This window comes from Phodopus roborovskii, unplaced genomic scaffold (assembly GCF_943737965.1).
Source record: "Phodopus roborovskii unplaced genomic scaffold, PHOROB, whole genome shotgun sequence".
NCBI lineage: Eukaryota > Metazoa > Chordata > Mammalia > Rodentia > Cricetidae > Phodopus > Phodopus roborovskii.
In genome coordinates, this window is record NW_026126511.1 from 18,883,631 (window position 1) to 18,899,991 (window position 16,361).

General features: G+C 40.6%; 1 protein-coding gene across 3 annotated transcripts in view; it reads left to right on the top strand.

Moving 5' to 3' along the window:
• The window catches only part of Klf12 (KLF transcription factor 12), a 397,981-nt gene that overhangs the window by 167,276 nt on the left and 214,344 nt on the right, over positions 1–16,361 (top strand). For all 3 annotated transcript variants that reach the window (XM_051195288.1, XM_051195289.1, XM_051195290.1), the window contains one exon: positions 8,004–8,093. In XM_051195288.1, coding sequence (XP_051051245.1) covers positions 8,004–8,093 — 90 coding nt within the window. The remainder of the gene's footprint in view (positions 1–8,003; positions 8,094–16,361) is intronic.

Consider the following 16,361-nt stretch of genomic DNA (forward strand, 5'->3'; position numbering starts at 1 on the left):
AGGATAAAATATATCATTACTGACATTGATATCAGAGATAAGGTCAAAATAGATACTCAGCCGGGCATTGATGGAACATGCCTTTAATCCCAGCACTCGGGAGGCAGAGGCAGGAGTTCAAGGCCGGCCTGGTATCCTGAAGTAGTTCTAGGACAGGATGCAAAGAAATATAGAGAAACCCTGTTTCCAAAAAAAAGAAAAAAGAAAAAAAAATAGACACTCTACTGTATAGCTAATGAAGATTCTTTTCTTGCTGGCCTTTTCTTGTTAGTAAATTATTTTTATTCTGCACAGAGAGAATTTTGTAGGTGCAAGATTTTTACGATGCTCCTACTCGACAGCAATGAATTTATCACCTTGGTTATACAGGATAGTGCTTCTCAATCTGTTGGTTGTAACCCATTTGGGGTCACATATTAGAGATTTCCATTATAATTCATAGAAGTAGAAAATATAGTTATGAAGTAGCTATGAAATAATTTCATGGTTGTAATCCCTACAGTATGAGTAACTGTATTAAAGGGTCACAGCTTTATGAATGCTGAGAACCACAAAATACAAGAGTTAGTTGATCTTACATTTTTATTTACATTGTTCTTTTATTGGATTAATAACTTTTGACAGAGAACTGGCTGAATGTTTGATACTTTTAAAGCCTAGTGTAGAAATATGTTCTGAGCCCAGACAAGCCCATGCTTTCCTCTTTTCTGAATCTCATGAAGATTGAGGAAAGCACCTGTCAGGTACTGACTCTGTGGTGGTATAGAACAGTCCCAGCCCCGCAGACAGAAGCATGTTTAACATTTAAGCTGAGCGAAATGATGGAAATGGGGAGGACATATCACTAAAGGCACCTACTACTGTGCAGGGTGAGGTCTCTGCAGAGTGAGATTGACACCATTTCCCTTCGCTGTATGCATATGGTATCTTCCTCTTTGTCTTGAAGCTCCCAGCTCAATCCTGCATGCTACAAGTGTAGGTGCATTCGATGTCTGTTGATGGCTTTCAGAGAAGTGTGGGTGTTTATGCGACTTTGTGACATTAGGGGGAACTTTTCCCATAAATATATATATATATACATACACATACACACACACATATATATACACATATATATATATGTATATATACATACATATATATATATATACATACGTATATATATATATATATATATATATATATATATATATATATATACGTATGTATGTATCATTTTCAGGGTCTTGTGGAAGCCATGTAAGCTCGCTGAAAATTCAAAATAAATTTCTTTCTAAAATGGACATAGTAAAACAGGTTATGATATTAAAAGACTAGAACAACACTACAAAAATAGAGTTCTCTCTTTTGCTTCTTGGTTTATCTTATATAGCTGACCACATGCCTGGAACTCATTATATTTTGAGTGAGTCTACAGGCACACATGGATGACATAGTGATTGTGAAACAATACCTGGTACATGTTGAGCAATAAATGCTCTTGCCTTTGATTAGGGAGTGTTGTCATTATATTGTGGTTGTGTTGCAAATGACCCCATCTAATTATCCATGAATGGGTTAACTCTACTGCATTGGCCTCTTTGGCTACACTTGTAATTCCCAGTTCTGGGATGGTACCCAATGACCCAAGAAAGATACTCAGAGCCTGAATTCCATTATGCTGGTATCTTTGTGATTCTTGCCTCCTCCTGTTCCCTATATCTGGACCCTTCTGGGCATTAGCCTTCCCAGTCCTCTTCCTTTAATTAATCTTGTTTTGACCTACATTCCTGGACCTAGCTTATTTTCTATCACCTTTACCAAATATCAAGACCAGTTGTTAGTGCTTCCTTGAACACTTGGACTCTTAGACTAGACATTTATGTGAAATACCCATACCTATGCAGGAACATTGTTCTCCCCCTGTAAACCCTGCCAGTGTTGACTAGAAACTTCTTTCCCCATGGTATTTTCCTAGTCTCTATTGATGCCTAGTCTCCAGTACCTAACTCACCCCTTTATAACTCATATATGTGCCATGATTTATTAACAGGGTAGAAAATGGATGAGGTGATTAAAGCAGAGTGGATGCTCTCACTGCATCCTTATAACAGCATCCACCCAATCTCAACCCAGGATGTATTCTTTAGCATGTAAAGGACAGAAATGTCTTCCTGTCAGATCTGTAGTAAGGCAGATACGGGCAGTGCTACTTGGAAACTCAGATGCCATTTTAACCACCTTCTGCATAAGGAACCAAAGGGAAGAAGGCATGCACTTGTTGTATGGACAGCCATGTGTATCCTAGTGATGGATTTGCACTTTGACATGTGTGTTGTAAGATGGTTTTGTCATGTGTGAACATTATGTTATGTATAACTTGTTCAAACAAAGAATTCTACAGCCTCACTAAGTGTTCTAACCTTAAGGGATTACATTGTGCTGTGCACGTGGTCTGCAAGACATTATGTGGTCTGTGACATTACTGAGGCCCTTGACAATTAAATTTGAGACTCCAGTTCAAGTTTTATTGGTTGCTTTTTAAAAAAGCATCCCTTTGCAACTCATATAAGAACTTCTGCTTTTCACAGCTGGTTTAGCAAATGTTACTTACAAGAAACACTTCTAAATAGTTGTGTAAACTGTATATTGTGGGTCCTAGCTTCTCACTAATGTTGGCTACAGAATGGTCTTCATAGCAGTTGTGCAGCACACATGTCGTTAAAGTAGTCCTTTTGAAGAAAAACCATTCCTCATGCTTCAGTATGCGATTTGTGTGGAAGCATTTTGATGTTGAGTGAGAAGACAGGTTTCTTCAGAGTAATGTACTCATAGGTCATGAAAATTACCATTAGATTTTAAGGTTTGGGTTCCCATAGAGAGGTCGTAATTCTGTAAGTGAAATATAGTTGTGTAAATAAAATTTAATCACAAGTCAGGCATGCTGTCATACACTTGCAATTCCAAAACTTGGGGTGTTGGGGGGCTACAGCATAAGGATTGCAAGTTCTAGGCCAGCCTTAGATGCATAGAAATACTCTGTATCAGAGAATACAATACAAACACACACACACACACACACACACGTGTGTGTGTGTGTGTGTGTGTACATGTTTATATTCATTAACATGACACCCTTCTCAATATTGCAATGGAATGAAATATGGATAGCTGATCTAGAAGCTAAAAGGGCAAAACATCAGTTTAAAATGTTTGTTCTGTGTCCTGTCAGGTATGTTGGGTACTAATGTGTCCTCTACAAAACTGAGTTACCAATGAGGATACAGGAGCATTGCCAACTGCAATCTTAACTCTTAATCTTTGCAATTATAAGTGAAATGAAATTCCAGTGAGCATATGTCCTACCTATATGATACATAATACGATATTACCCTATCACCCAAATGTGTCCCATATTGTGATAATAGAGACCAGGCCACCAAGAACGCATTTAAATAACATCGCAGACGGAATTACACAGAGTTCCTGGATGCTGAAGCCAGGATGGGACTAAGTGTCTAAATGAAGTCTAAGGCATTTACAGATCGAGACATAATCTCAGTGAGCTAAAAATATGTTCGAACAATTTCACAGGAAGATGTGTGAACCAGCTTTGAAACAAGAAGCTGGTTTGACTTAATATTATTATTCCCTAACATACTGATGCTGCCAGTCACCAATGTTCCACATAGTTCCATGACTAAGCTAGCTGAGCCTTGGGAGGAACAGGGACTAAGACTTCAAAACCCCTTTCATTGGACCTTCAATAAGATGCTCATATATTTTTTTCATTTGTGACTAGGTTGCATGTATTGAGAAGGGTGATAAACAGGCAGGGAAGTGCATAAGTGGGTAGTTAAATAGAGTGTCATTGAGAAGGGCAAAGTTGGGGTTACTCACTGGGTTTCTAATACTGTGCCAGTGACTAACTGTGGGACCTCAGGAATTTTAATTCCTTGCCTCTCTGATATTGCAGCCTTAGATAGTGGCAGCATTCTCCTGTGTCAGTGTGAGCATTAAATGAGCATCCTTAAGCACAGCTCTTAGCACAGTATCTGGTCTACAGGAAAGATGAACTAGAAGGCATCCCAATTGTTATCAGCATGGCGAGAAAATGCTTGTCTCATTCAGCTATGTGATGTGCTACATTGCAATATCTGATTGAAAGTGTTGCCTATGCACAGGTGCTATTGTAGCCCAGTAGGTGTATGAGAAAGGAGGGCCTCATGGATTCTCTTGAGTTTCAGCAAAGATTTCAGAATCACTGTCTACCTATTGAATCAGCATATCTGTGGTAGGATTTACGAAAGCAAATACTGTTGTTTTTGTTGTTGTTATTATTGGTAATGTGGTAGAAGTGAGACAAGGAAGGAGGGGTCGCCTCCTCTGACGTATTATTTAATGCAGGAGATCATGTTCTTTGTAATCTGATTCTGTTACTTTTACTGTTGGATATGGTACCCACTGGATGGTACTATGAGCCATCTACAATGCTTGCCTTGGAAGCCTCTAAGAGTTTGCTATAAAGGTATGCCAACAATCCGGTGCAGTGCATTCCGAATCACTCATCCATCTCTGACATCACTTTTCGCCATGAGATGGGTGCAGGACTGAGGTCTCTTCACCCACAGCCATACATCTGTTGAAAAAATATATATATATATTTTTTTCAACAGATGTATCCTCAGCGAATGAAACAAATAGCATTAGAAACTTTCTGCTAAGGAAGTGCAATCTAATATGGAAATTAAACAGCTCAGTACCGATTGGTCAGGCCTTTATTATTCCAGTTGACTCATAGCCAGGAGGAGAGGGGAAAACCTGCATGGGGGGGGGTTTAAGAGGGCAGGTTCTAGAAGCTGACCAGGGAGTCACCTCCATTACATGGATGTCTGAGTCACTGCCACTGGAGATCAGTCCTTCTTGCCGCTTATCAATTCTGAATATTCTGAGGTGTTTCGAGCAGTCTCATCTGTACTAGTCATTTAACTTCTGACCAAGAAAACTATCATGTGTTGGAGTACTGTGTCATCAGTCTTACTTGGCATGTAGAAATATCCAAAGTCACCTTCTCATTAAGTTTACTTGCGTTTGTGTTATAGCCAACTAACATGTTTTGTGGTGCTTTTTGGATTAATTGATATGATCTGCTAATAAGAAATAAGTCCTACACATGTGAGTATATATTTATATATGAATAGTATAAATTATAATTCTGAGGAACCTATAATATCATCAGGTTAAGTACAATATAAGTACACAGACAGCACCAGTTTGGTAGTGGCATCATTTTATTTACCTCTTGGGAATCATTAAAACTATTGATTCCGTAGCAGATATGTTTTAATTGAGGTCATAGCAAGCCCTATCTGACAGCAACTTCAGGTTGTCAGAACCTGTTGTGTATTTAAAATCTACAGTCAACTGACATTTTAAGTTCCTCATCTTATTTACTGAACGAATCTACCAGTATTTCTCAGGGCAGTATTGCCAGTGCTGCCTGACTATTGTATATGGCATCTCCTCTCCCAGTGTCTTCCTGATGTTTGAACAAACTGGCTCTCAGTGTTTCTAAGTCTGCTAAGTTGGGGTTAGAACCCTGCGTGCAGAGATGAATATGCTTCATATTTGTGCTGCAATGTGTCTTGCACCAATCAATTTTCAGTTACTGCATTAACTAAAAGAACTTGGCCACAGAGGCTGTGTTTCTAGCAGTGCGGACTGCTGTTTACGGTGTCTCTTATGGTTGTGGCCTGGGCATTGTCCTGGAAAAGCAAAGTGTAATATCCCGAAAGAAAACAACTTCATTAAAAAAGAAATAATAACTGCGGGGTCATTTTCACTTATATGAAGAAAAAGTGGACTTGACTGTAGAATTTCAAGACCAACAATGAAGAAACTGGTGAAAATATAGTGATGTCAGTGTGTTAAATGGACCATGGACCCACTCGGGTTTTCCTGATTTACCAGCTTTTAGCTTCAAAACTCTGGCTAGCTTGCCTTCTTTAAACTCGTATGAGTTTCATCCCAGCCAGTGGGGACAGTGGTTAGAGCACACCAGCTGTAAATTGATCCAGAGCCCTGAAAGGGACATTAGCCCCTAATCAGATTCTAACAGTTGATTAAACCTTCCTTTCATGCAGCTCCTGTCCCCTCTCCAGCTTGGCCCAGCCTTACCTTACAAGGCTTGCTCTATCCTTCTCACCTGGGCCAGACCTGCTTCAGGGTAGGAAGCAGTGTCAGCTCATCCCTCACTGTCTACTGAGCAGGCGGCCTTGGGAGGCTTTGTGAAGGCAGAGTCCCAGGGCTTCCAGGAGAAGCTGGCGGCAGCGTGGTGTCGAGCTGTCCGGCTACAGCAAGGCATCCCCCAGAGTAACGAGAGCACGAGGGACAACAAGGGACAAGTGTAAGGGGGCGCCTCATGTATGAACAACGTCAGGCCTTAAAGGACTTTAAGCTTGGGAGAAGTTAGCTGAGTTCACCAGCAATGCTTGGCAACATCGTAGCTGCTTTTGTCGGGGTCTCTTAGGAGGAGAAATAACCCCACAGACAAGGACAATGTTGTCATTTCCAAGGGGAAAATAGGACAGGAAATTGTAATCGTCTAGGGGATGTGAACTTTCTTACAACCAAGGAAAATTAGTGTACTTTCTTTTTTCCTTCTTGTTGATTTCCCAGGGAAAATATTTGTGGTGAGAAGACCTCTAGGTTGTACTTCATAGAGGGTCTCATGGAGTCAGGAACTGAGAAGTCAGGAATGCTTCCCTGTACTGCACCCTGTCGGTAGATTTTGGTAATAAAATATCCAACTGTCATTTGTTGGGCTGGAGTTTATATTGAACCGTTTTCATGAAAATCAGCTGCCTGCAAAGTGAAAATATCAAACTCTGGAAATAATACTAACCTATGTCACCTTTTAGGCAAATATTTAGGAACAGTTATATATAGAAGCACACAGAGATTTGGTATAATCGCCAACGATCACATTTTGTGGAACATTCTCATTAACTCATAAAACTCACCCATAAGAAACAAGTTATACATACATATGAGAGCATGTATTTACATTTGTGTAATATACATTTATCCATGTACACATGAAACGCTTTTATCACACACCCACACACATGTATACCCACTTTGTGAGAGCTCTTTGGTATCATGTCACCTTTGTGAGGTCGTTTAGCACAACGACTACTCTGAAACCTTAGGTTCAACCATGCCAGCTTCTGAGTTTTGTCAGCACGTCAAGTTGAGGTTGTCTAATTTGGCCCCTCATGAGTGACTTTCTGATTACCCTTGTAGTTTGCTGATCCCGAAGCTGCCTAAAACCGATAGACCTAGGGAAATATGAACTTGATTTCATCTTCTCATTAGCACTCAAAATCTGTTGAGCCACAGTTTCAATGTGACTTCCCTTTCAGAGGTAGTGAACTGAGCAAGCATGTATGAGCAAGCATGTATGGTAACACAGTTTTCTTATTGATGACTTTCAGCTATTCACTTTCAAATTAAAACTCATGTTGTTTGCTTCAAAATAGTTCCTTGGGGGTGAAGAGAATCTAGGATTATATTATTTGTCTTTAGATTATTCAGGCTTCAAGAGTACAATGATTATTTTTATCAGAATTTTTTATATATGGATCTCTATACATAATACAGCCTGAAGAACTAAGGCCAAAAGAAAGAACCTTGTCTTGTATTTCTTCCCACTATTGAGACGGTGTGATAAATTTTCCAGCCCCATATAAATTAATGTAATGTTTCCACACTGCAGTTTATTACAGCCTGACCTCCAACCCAGAGGTCAGAGAGTCACATTGATTCAGTCAACTTCCTAGTCATTATTTCAAATGAAAGTTCAGATAGGGGATAATTGGTTATGCTGATCTGCTCATGTAATTATGCTTCGTACTTCCAGAATTAGGTAGCAGTACTGAAGAGATGGCAATGAGGGAAGACTACCTGAGTTTGTCCTCTTCTGGTACTTCCAAACTGAACCTTCCTTTCTCTTCTCTTCACAGAATCTCAATACCCTTGAGAACAGAATGCTAATGCTCGATGGGATGCCGGCCGTCAGAGTCAAAACAGAGCTTTTGGAATCTGAACAAGGGGTAAGCAGAGATCTCCACAGATGCCCTCTCCTTCTCATGTCTGATCCATTCACTTTTAGAGCAGCGTTATCTCTTTTGTCCCCTGCCTATGGAATCACCTGGACTTGCTTCTCACCTACTTGCAATCTTAGACATGAACATTCCCTTTGGAGTAGACAATATTCTGAAACTAGGACTTCTTGGTGATTTCTGGAGACCCCTGTGGCTGAGTTCAAATTGCTGCCTGGAAAGGTACTGACACCAAAGTCAAGAGAAAGAATTTAAAATAAGATGAGTCTATAACTCCTTGACATGAAGTTCTAAATTAGGAAATGGCGGAGAACAGGAATGGAAATATTACTGTTAGTTAAATGAATTTATTTTTTATATTTGCATCTAGCTCTCCTGTAGTAGATGGTTGATGAAATGAAGTTAGGAGTTACTGTGAAAACTACCCAAAAGCAAAAGGAACACAATTTAGCAATATATAGATAAATTCATGAACAAATTTATTGATACAGAAAACACATTTCATATGAAGGTACATAGACTATTTTATCATTGCTAACATTTAATGCTTTCCTTATCAATGTCCAACCATGGTATTTAAAGAATAAATCACCGTTTCCCTTTGTGCACACTGGTTACATACCTTACAACATTGCCACTTTGTAGGCAGAATGAAAAGCTAACTGAAGGACATAAGTAAATCTATAATCTCTTCCTTACTAATGTTTGTCCTAATAAAACAAATCAACTCTACATACTAGTAATTTTGTAGTTGAAGAATCCAAAGAAATTTTAAATGTAAGTAGCAGCTCAAAAACATTGGAGGGGAATGAGTGTGGTTAAGTCCATCTGAGACCTCCCTTGGGTCTAGCATCTTAATGTTTCATCATCTTGGTGATGGCTGCTGAGGCTATGGCTCTGTAGTAGCCCCTGTGTTCTTTTCTGTTACTTCCACATTCCTTTGCATTACCTGGCCATGGGCAGCATCTCAGCCTCATCTCCCCTCAGTGCAAGCCTGTGTTTGAAACAGGTCCCTATTACAGCAGGGGATGTCCCAAGATTTTTATATCTGGCATTGATTTTTTTAACACAAAATGAAATGTCTAGAAAATGTCCAACATTTACAATCCCCAATTTCTATGCTGGAACAAGAGCCGGTTAATGCTGAGAGAGTAGATAGAGCATTGTGAAAGGAAGAGACTACACAGTCACCAGTGTTATCTGTTCTTACACAAGCTTTCTATGTCTATGTCATGTGTGGTTCCCAGTCAGGCTCATTAGATTACTTTCCCAATTCCTCCCAAACATATTCAGTTAAATCTAACCTTGATTAACCAATCTAACATCGGGAAGGAAGGGTTTGCACTGGGTTTTGTTTGTTTGTTTGTTTGTTGTTTTTTGCATCCTATTGTCTCAATTCATTTTATAAAATCTTAACCCTTGTCATGAGTCTAGTGAAATGAATCTCTATGTGATCTGTCCATATAATACTATAAGGAAGAGAGCCTTTTCTTACAGGTAGGGGAGGAAAGGGGAAAAGGCATTTTCTATCTTTCCAGCAGTCCTTTTATCTCATAGTACTTTCTTCAAAATGAAAACAAAAATATCCATTGAAACCATACACGTTAGAGAAAGGCAAAAGCTACAAAAACTCATGAGCTATGCTGTAGACCAGAGATCAGAACCAGGGGCCACTGTCACCAGACTGATAACCTTAACAATATCCTGGTAATTCTTTTGACTTGTTGGTCATTTTTCACTTTCAAGGTAAGCTTTGCATGAAGGACTCAGGGTTTTCAGGAAATCAAGACCAGTCTCCACAGACTTTTACAGCGAGTAGGAATTGACATCACATGACTTATAGAAGGTTCTGTTTGTTCTTAAACATGGACAGGAAAACTCGTGTGTTCCTAATTATTACTTGACTTCTGTTCATTCAAATCTTTTTCTTCTTTGTGAGTGGAGATGATATTGCGCCTCTAACACTAGTTTAGATTGCATTTGGTAGAGAGAGCTGGAAACTTCATTTTTCTCTAGCTTTGTTTGCATTCCATAGTTATGTGGCTAGTGTAATTCTCTTTTCAAAAGAAACGGCCTATAGTATTTAGTCACATGATTGTGACTGCAACTCTTCAGAGAATACTATAGTTAGTAGTACTTTAAATCTCCATAAAAATAGATAAAATCAACTGGGTGGTGATGGCTCATGCCTTTAATCCCAGCACTCAGGTCACAGAGGCAGGCAAGTCTCTTGTGAGTTTGAAGCCATCCTGATCTACAGAGTAAGTACCATGACAGCATGGCTACATAGAGAAACCCTGTATGCCCCCTCCAAAAAAAGTAATGGTTTACATTTCATGTCATTTTACTGGATTTTTCTTCAGAAACCATGGTATGGGATGAGTTTTTGTATACTGTCTGACTTCTGAATCTCAGACATATTTTTAGAGAAAAAGTTAGAATTTTGAAAATTTCCTAACTTTTCTTGTTTAAAAGCCAACTGAAGTTTAATTTATCATAAATGCAAACATGTTAGGGAAATTTCATTGAATGCTTGCACATGCAGTTTTGACATCTTGCAAATGTCAACATCTGTGAGTTACTGAGAGCAAACACTGAGGAAACCCTTCTATATGGTAGCAATGGATACGGAAGCCTAAAGTTGGCACCTTCATCAAATCTGTAACAACCCTGTCTCAAGACACCGCCTTTAAGATACATACAGCAGCCTGAAGTCTTCCGAAGAAGAAAGTGGGTTTTGTTTTGTTTCTAGGCAACAATTAAGAGACAACATGTACTTTCTGTTTCATGTACCGTGGCTAGGTATCTTCCTTTACTCTGGCTTGTTGCAAATTGTCCCTCAGGCGTTCTCCTGCTATCGGCTGGTCTCTGCCTGTCTCCCATCCCTCTCTTGAGCACATTTCAAGGGTCTAAAGGACCCTTGAATGAAAGGGCTGAAGGAGACTGAGCGTGATTGACAGGACTGGTACCTGGCTGAATAAGCACCTGAGCTCAGCATCTGACTCACCTCTGTGTCTTTGAGTTGTATTCTACACACAAGTAGTTTCCCTGGTGTTTGACATTAAAATGCTTTCCCTCTCCCGTTGGCCTTTTCAGAACACAGAATATCAAATAAATAACAAATTTGACAATGATTAAATCTCTCCCCTGGGAAGTTTGGTCTGCCATTCACTTAAGAAATTGTATGTATGGATTTTGATTGTGTAGAGCACAGGGGCTATTTCTTCTATTTCTTCTCAGTATCTCGTATTGGTTCCCAGTACATGGCATGTGCTCAGTAACTGCATAATTTTTCAATGATTGTCTATTCTAACAGCATGCTATGTGTATATCTCCAGCCAGTCGTTTGCTAGCCTGCTTTGTCTACCTCATATGATAACTGGGAGCATAAAAATGGAATTACAAATATTGGACGCTCATATTCTCATAGGTAGCAGGGTCTTGTAGCCATGTGAACTGACTAGAAATAGCCACTTAGAGCCACTATCTAGATCCTTCTGTTCAGAGTTCCTAGGCTTATACTTTTAGTGATGTTGAAGATGAGTGCCTTGTCCTGTGACTTCTGTTTCCTTCAAGCTTGTCCTAAGACAGGACATGCTGCTGAGCTGTCTGTGGCAAAGGGACTCACTCTTCTGATATACTTAAGGGGCACAGCGAGGAGCGAGGGAATGACTTTGTCCATGACCTCTGGTGCATAAACCCTGCTGTTAGAAGAGCTTCCCAAGTGCTGGCCGCCTTTGGATGTTCTAACATGTTATTAAGCAAAGGAGGACAGCAGGAGGAGAGGTCTAGAACTACCACACTAGAGAGGAGACTGAACGTAGAGAAAGGCACTCCCTCAAAGACATGAAATACCACTTTATTCCTGGCCCCGCAGTTTACCAGCTTGAGTGACTTGAAACGGTTCCTTCTCATCTCTGGACTTCGCTGTCCTCACCCGTGCGGGTGCTGCAGGGGAGATCCTGCTTCCCAGGCTTCCTCTGATATCCTATGATCTGAGAAGGTCAAGGGGTGAGTGCAAACGTTTGTGACAGGAGATTTTACCGCCATACTCCAAATAAAGCTGCTTGTGTATAGAAGCCAAAGGCAGAGACATTAAAGTGAGTCCTGCGTGACTTCAGGTGCTGATGCCACCAGGTTCCAGTCCTGTCAGTCATGCTCAGTTCTTGTCCTCGGCTGGGAAGTGGTCTAACACCAGCCTCTCAGTTGCCTGCCTGCCTATGGAGAGGGTGCTTAATAAACACCTTCCCCGGTAGGAAACGGAAGATCGATGCTTGGAGTGCACATGCTGCAGTTTTCCTGAGGTCTTGTTTTGTATTTAGTAGACTTAAGCATCTAAGGTACTCTGTAAGTTGACAAATAAATTTAAGGTAAATCTCAAATTGCAAGCCTTCCTCTTGCCCTGGACCTTAGTACGCTGCTTGCGCTAAGCAACGGCTCTCCCAGGTAGCTGTATCCTTAGTCCTCTTTTTACTCTTCGTTCTTGAGACAAGTGCTCCAAATTGGCCTTGAACTCACTGAGTAGCTCATAGAGATCTTTACCTTTCAGGCTGCAGCGTGGCTTGGATGACAGGCCTGCACCCCCTCTGTTGCTAAGAGCAGAACAAAAGGACAAGGGAGTAGTGAAGATTTTCTTCGAGACAGCTTGCAGAAAATTTTACAGACCATTCTGCGGGACACTCATAGCCCGCGGCTGTGGGTATTTCTGTATACAAAGACCTGATGAGCACAGTGTAGCAGCTGTGATGGAGGAGACCTCTTGCTTTATGATACCCATTACTCCTCGTCACCTCAGCCCAAGAACTCATGAATAAGCAGGGCTCAATAAACAGTGATTCATTCGGACACTGTTGTAGATGAGAGCCTGTTTGCCACACTCACTGCACGAGGGAGAGTATCTTGGGATCTCAATCCTTTTACTGCGTAAAGAAGGATAGACATATGCAAGTACTGTAGCTGAACCTGGAGATGAGCTATGGAATGCTCATTTAACGCAGGACATTACATTGCAATTCAGCAGGGGTAAGGAACAAAAAAGCCAACAACAAGGCCCACGTTTTCCCTTGGTTAATGTCTTTGTTTAATTTTACATTAAAATCTTAATGTTCATCTGTGTGTGGAGGCTTAGATGTGGTTACTTGAATGACTTTGTCGATCGTGAGGAGGAGACATTTATTAAAAATGCCACTCGTGTTGCACTTTAACGGGGCCTCATTATTTCCCACTGTGGAACAGGGGCTGGCATTGCTGGTAAATTGGTAGAATTTCCTAGAGATATGAATTTACTTATCATTCCATATCCTCTAATGACCCGCAGAGGAGATCTTTTGATCTGGAGCGAAATATTGGCATGTTAGTAACATGGCTTCAAAGCAAGGCGCATGTGCAAGCTGTGATCTTGTTAGTGTGAGGAGTTGAGGGGGGAAAAAAAAAGAAATCTATGCCTACAGAATTCACGGTTTTAGGGAAGAGATTTCCTCTACTAAAGATGCAGAGTTGGTCTGAATTTAATAGTGTCAGAATGGCCAATAAATGTATTAATAGAAAGAATTGAAAATCAATGAACTGTGATAGTAATTACATATAGCCCCCAAGGGAAATATAATGGAAGCACAAATCCTCTCCCACAGGGCCTGCCGTGGGCACAGGCTGAAGTCGGTAATTCTGTCCTTCCTCCTTCCCTTTTGCTAGGGTCTTTCTCCTTCAACTTTATTCTTTTGTCACAGACAGGCCCAAACCCCACCCTTGGGTTCCCACAGATGACCAGTTATCATTGCAGACTCATTAAATTAGGGGAACAAAGAGAGTGCTCTGAGAGATATTTGCATTCGTGTATGGTCAGTGCTTCATAAGAATGAATATTTCTTAAAGAAATCACATGCTTTGAGGAATTTCAGGATGTCTAGTAGTGACAAATTAACCTTCCCAGAATTTGGAGCTTGCGAAAGAGCATGGTCCAGTTTGCTTGTCCTGGCAGTAGCTATAGACATATTTATATTGTGAAGCATGCATTTCTCTCTGTCTAGGTATGTTTTCTCAGGATGACATTGCCTGTTAATACGGTTGGAGAAACTGTGCTTCTGACTAGGGATGATTAGCTGCTGTGGGGATTGACTTCCCAACACAAACACCTAGACAACCAAACACGGGAATCCCATTTTTCACCTATCGTGCAGGAGGCAGTGACCCTCAGGAGAAAAGCCAAGCCAGAGGAGCTGTGTTGTCATAGTCCTGGGATGAGAGGTAGCATTGGGGCAGGAAAGCAGGCCTGTTTTACTCAGCAGAGCATGCGTTGTTTTGCATGGAATGGAACTTGGAGCACCATGACAGCTGTTTTGAGGCAAAGAACAGCAGAGGAGATGGAGTGTCTTCACCATGGTCATCATGGCTTTTGCCTGGATCATTAGCTTTCTGCTGGAGAAGAAAGGCACGCACCTACTGTCATAGGGAAGTAGAGGCAGGAACAGATAAAGTGCAAAGGTGTGCCCTGCACAACCGTAATGAAACAAAACAAAACCAAACAAAAAAAACAAAAAACAAAAAAACAAACAAAAACATGCCAAATGAGGAAACATACCACATTTACATGAAGAAAAGAAATCAAAGTTACTGAATGCCATTTAGTACAGAAACTTCTTCAAGCAGGAAGGAAGAGAGATGTTAGAAGGGAATTTAGGGGCCTAGGGAGTTAGACTGGTCACACAGACAACCAAAATTTGGTTCCCAGTACCTTTGTAACTATATCTCCGGCATCTGATGCCCTCTTCTGTCATACATGGGTACTGCAGCACTTTTGTGCACAAATCTGCACACAGACACATACATGGATATATTATTTAAAGGAAAAGGAATGTGGATCTAGAGAGGGAAATATGCACATGAAATGATAAATATTGCTAAACTAAAAACAAATGCTTAAAAAGCTTTCGAGGCTAGTGAGGTTGTATCCCAGTTAAGGGTGCATACTGCTCTTCCAGAAGTCTCAAGTTCCTAGTGACCTGATTGTCAGCTCATAACCCGTGCAATCCCAGGGCATCTGGGGTCCTCATCTAGGCCCTGTGTGCACTGTGCACACACCTCTACTCCTACAATATGCACATAATTAACAACTGTTCTATTTGCCCTGTTTAAAGGAGTACAATAATGAAACACCACGGTGTGTACAAGCCTGGCTGAATGCGTAGCAGCAGCATAGAGAGGGAGAATTGGATCCAGTACATTTCAATCCGCGTACAGGAAAAGATGCAGAGTCTAGCTGGAACACATGCAACTAATACACATAATACTTAGCACAGGACAGAATTTCACAAAGCCACTCCAGGGACTGAAGTCATGTTGTTCCTAGATGTGTAGTATTTACATCTCATTCTCCAAAATACCAAGAGAATTTCTGAACACACACCCCCCCACACACACACGCACAGTGTGTACACACACACACAAGCATGCACAAGCACACACGCACACGTGCACACACGTGCACATAGGTGTACATACAATCTCTCTACTTTAGTTGGTCAGGTTTGATTCAATTGTTTAGAAAGTGAATATGGGTATATTTGTGTAATGTAATCTATACCTAGGTATCTTTACTTTCAGAATTTTTTTTTTAGGTTACAATTCTCTAAGTTTGCTAATGTGGAGAAAGTAAGGTCATGTTATGCCATGAGGAAACTATTTAATCCTTTTGCCTAAATTTCTTCTACTGTAAACAGAGCTGATAATAGTACCCAGCTCATAAAGCTCACAGCAAGTGGAAGGGGTTTGTGTAGAGAGTTTATATATATAATTATAACATGCTGGTCATTCTTTCAGCCTACGCTGCCCTGTGCACCCTCTGTTCTTTTACTGAAGTCTTTTAGATGGCGAGTTCTAACATAAACACCTCACACACAGCAGGTCCATTGATCTCTTTCTTCTGCACTTTAAGTGAGTCTTATGTAGAGTTGCTACCTGGTAATTTAGCAGTTAATTGAGCTCAATTCTGCCTTGTGTGCATTAACTCTTTTTTAGCGTGCTTTCAGTTTAGTTTATTAACCAAGTCTCAGATGTGGAATCCGTCGTTAGCATGAGTCTGAGTTGAAGTAGTTCTATGGCTTATCCAGGAACCATCTTCATATTAACTTCTCAGTAAGAATATTAGAAGGTGACGAAAGGGTATGGCGTGCACTTGCTTCTGTTTCCTTGGCCATTTATAAGATCTCATAGAACACCCTTAGTCTTCTTGCTGTAATCACATTAATTAGGATGACATCTGTC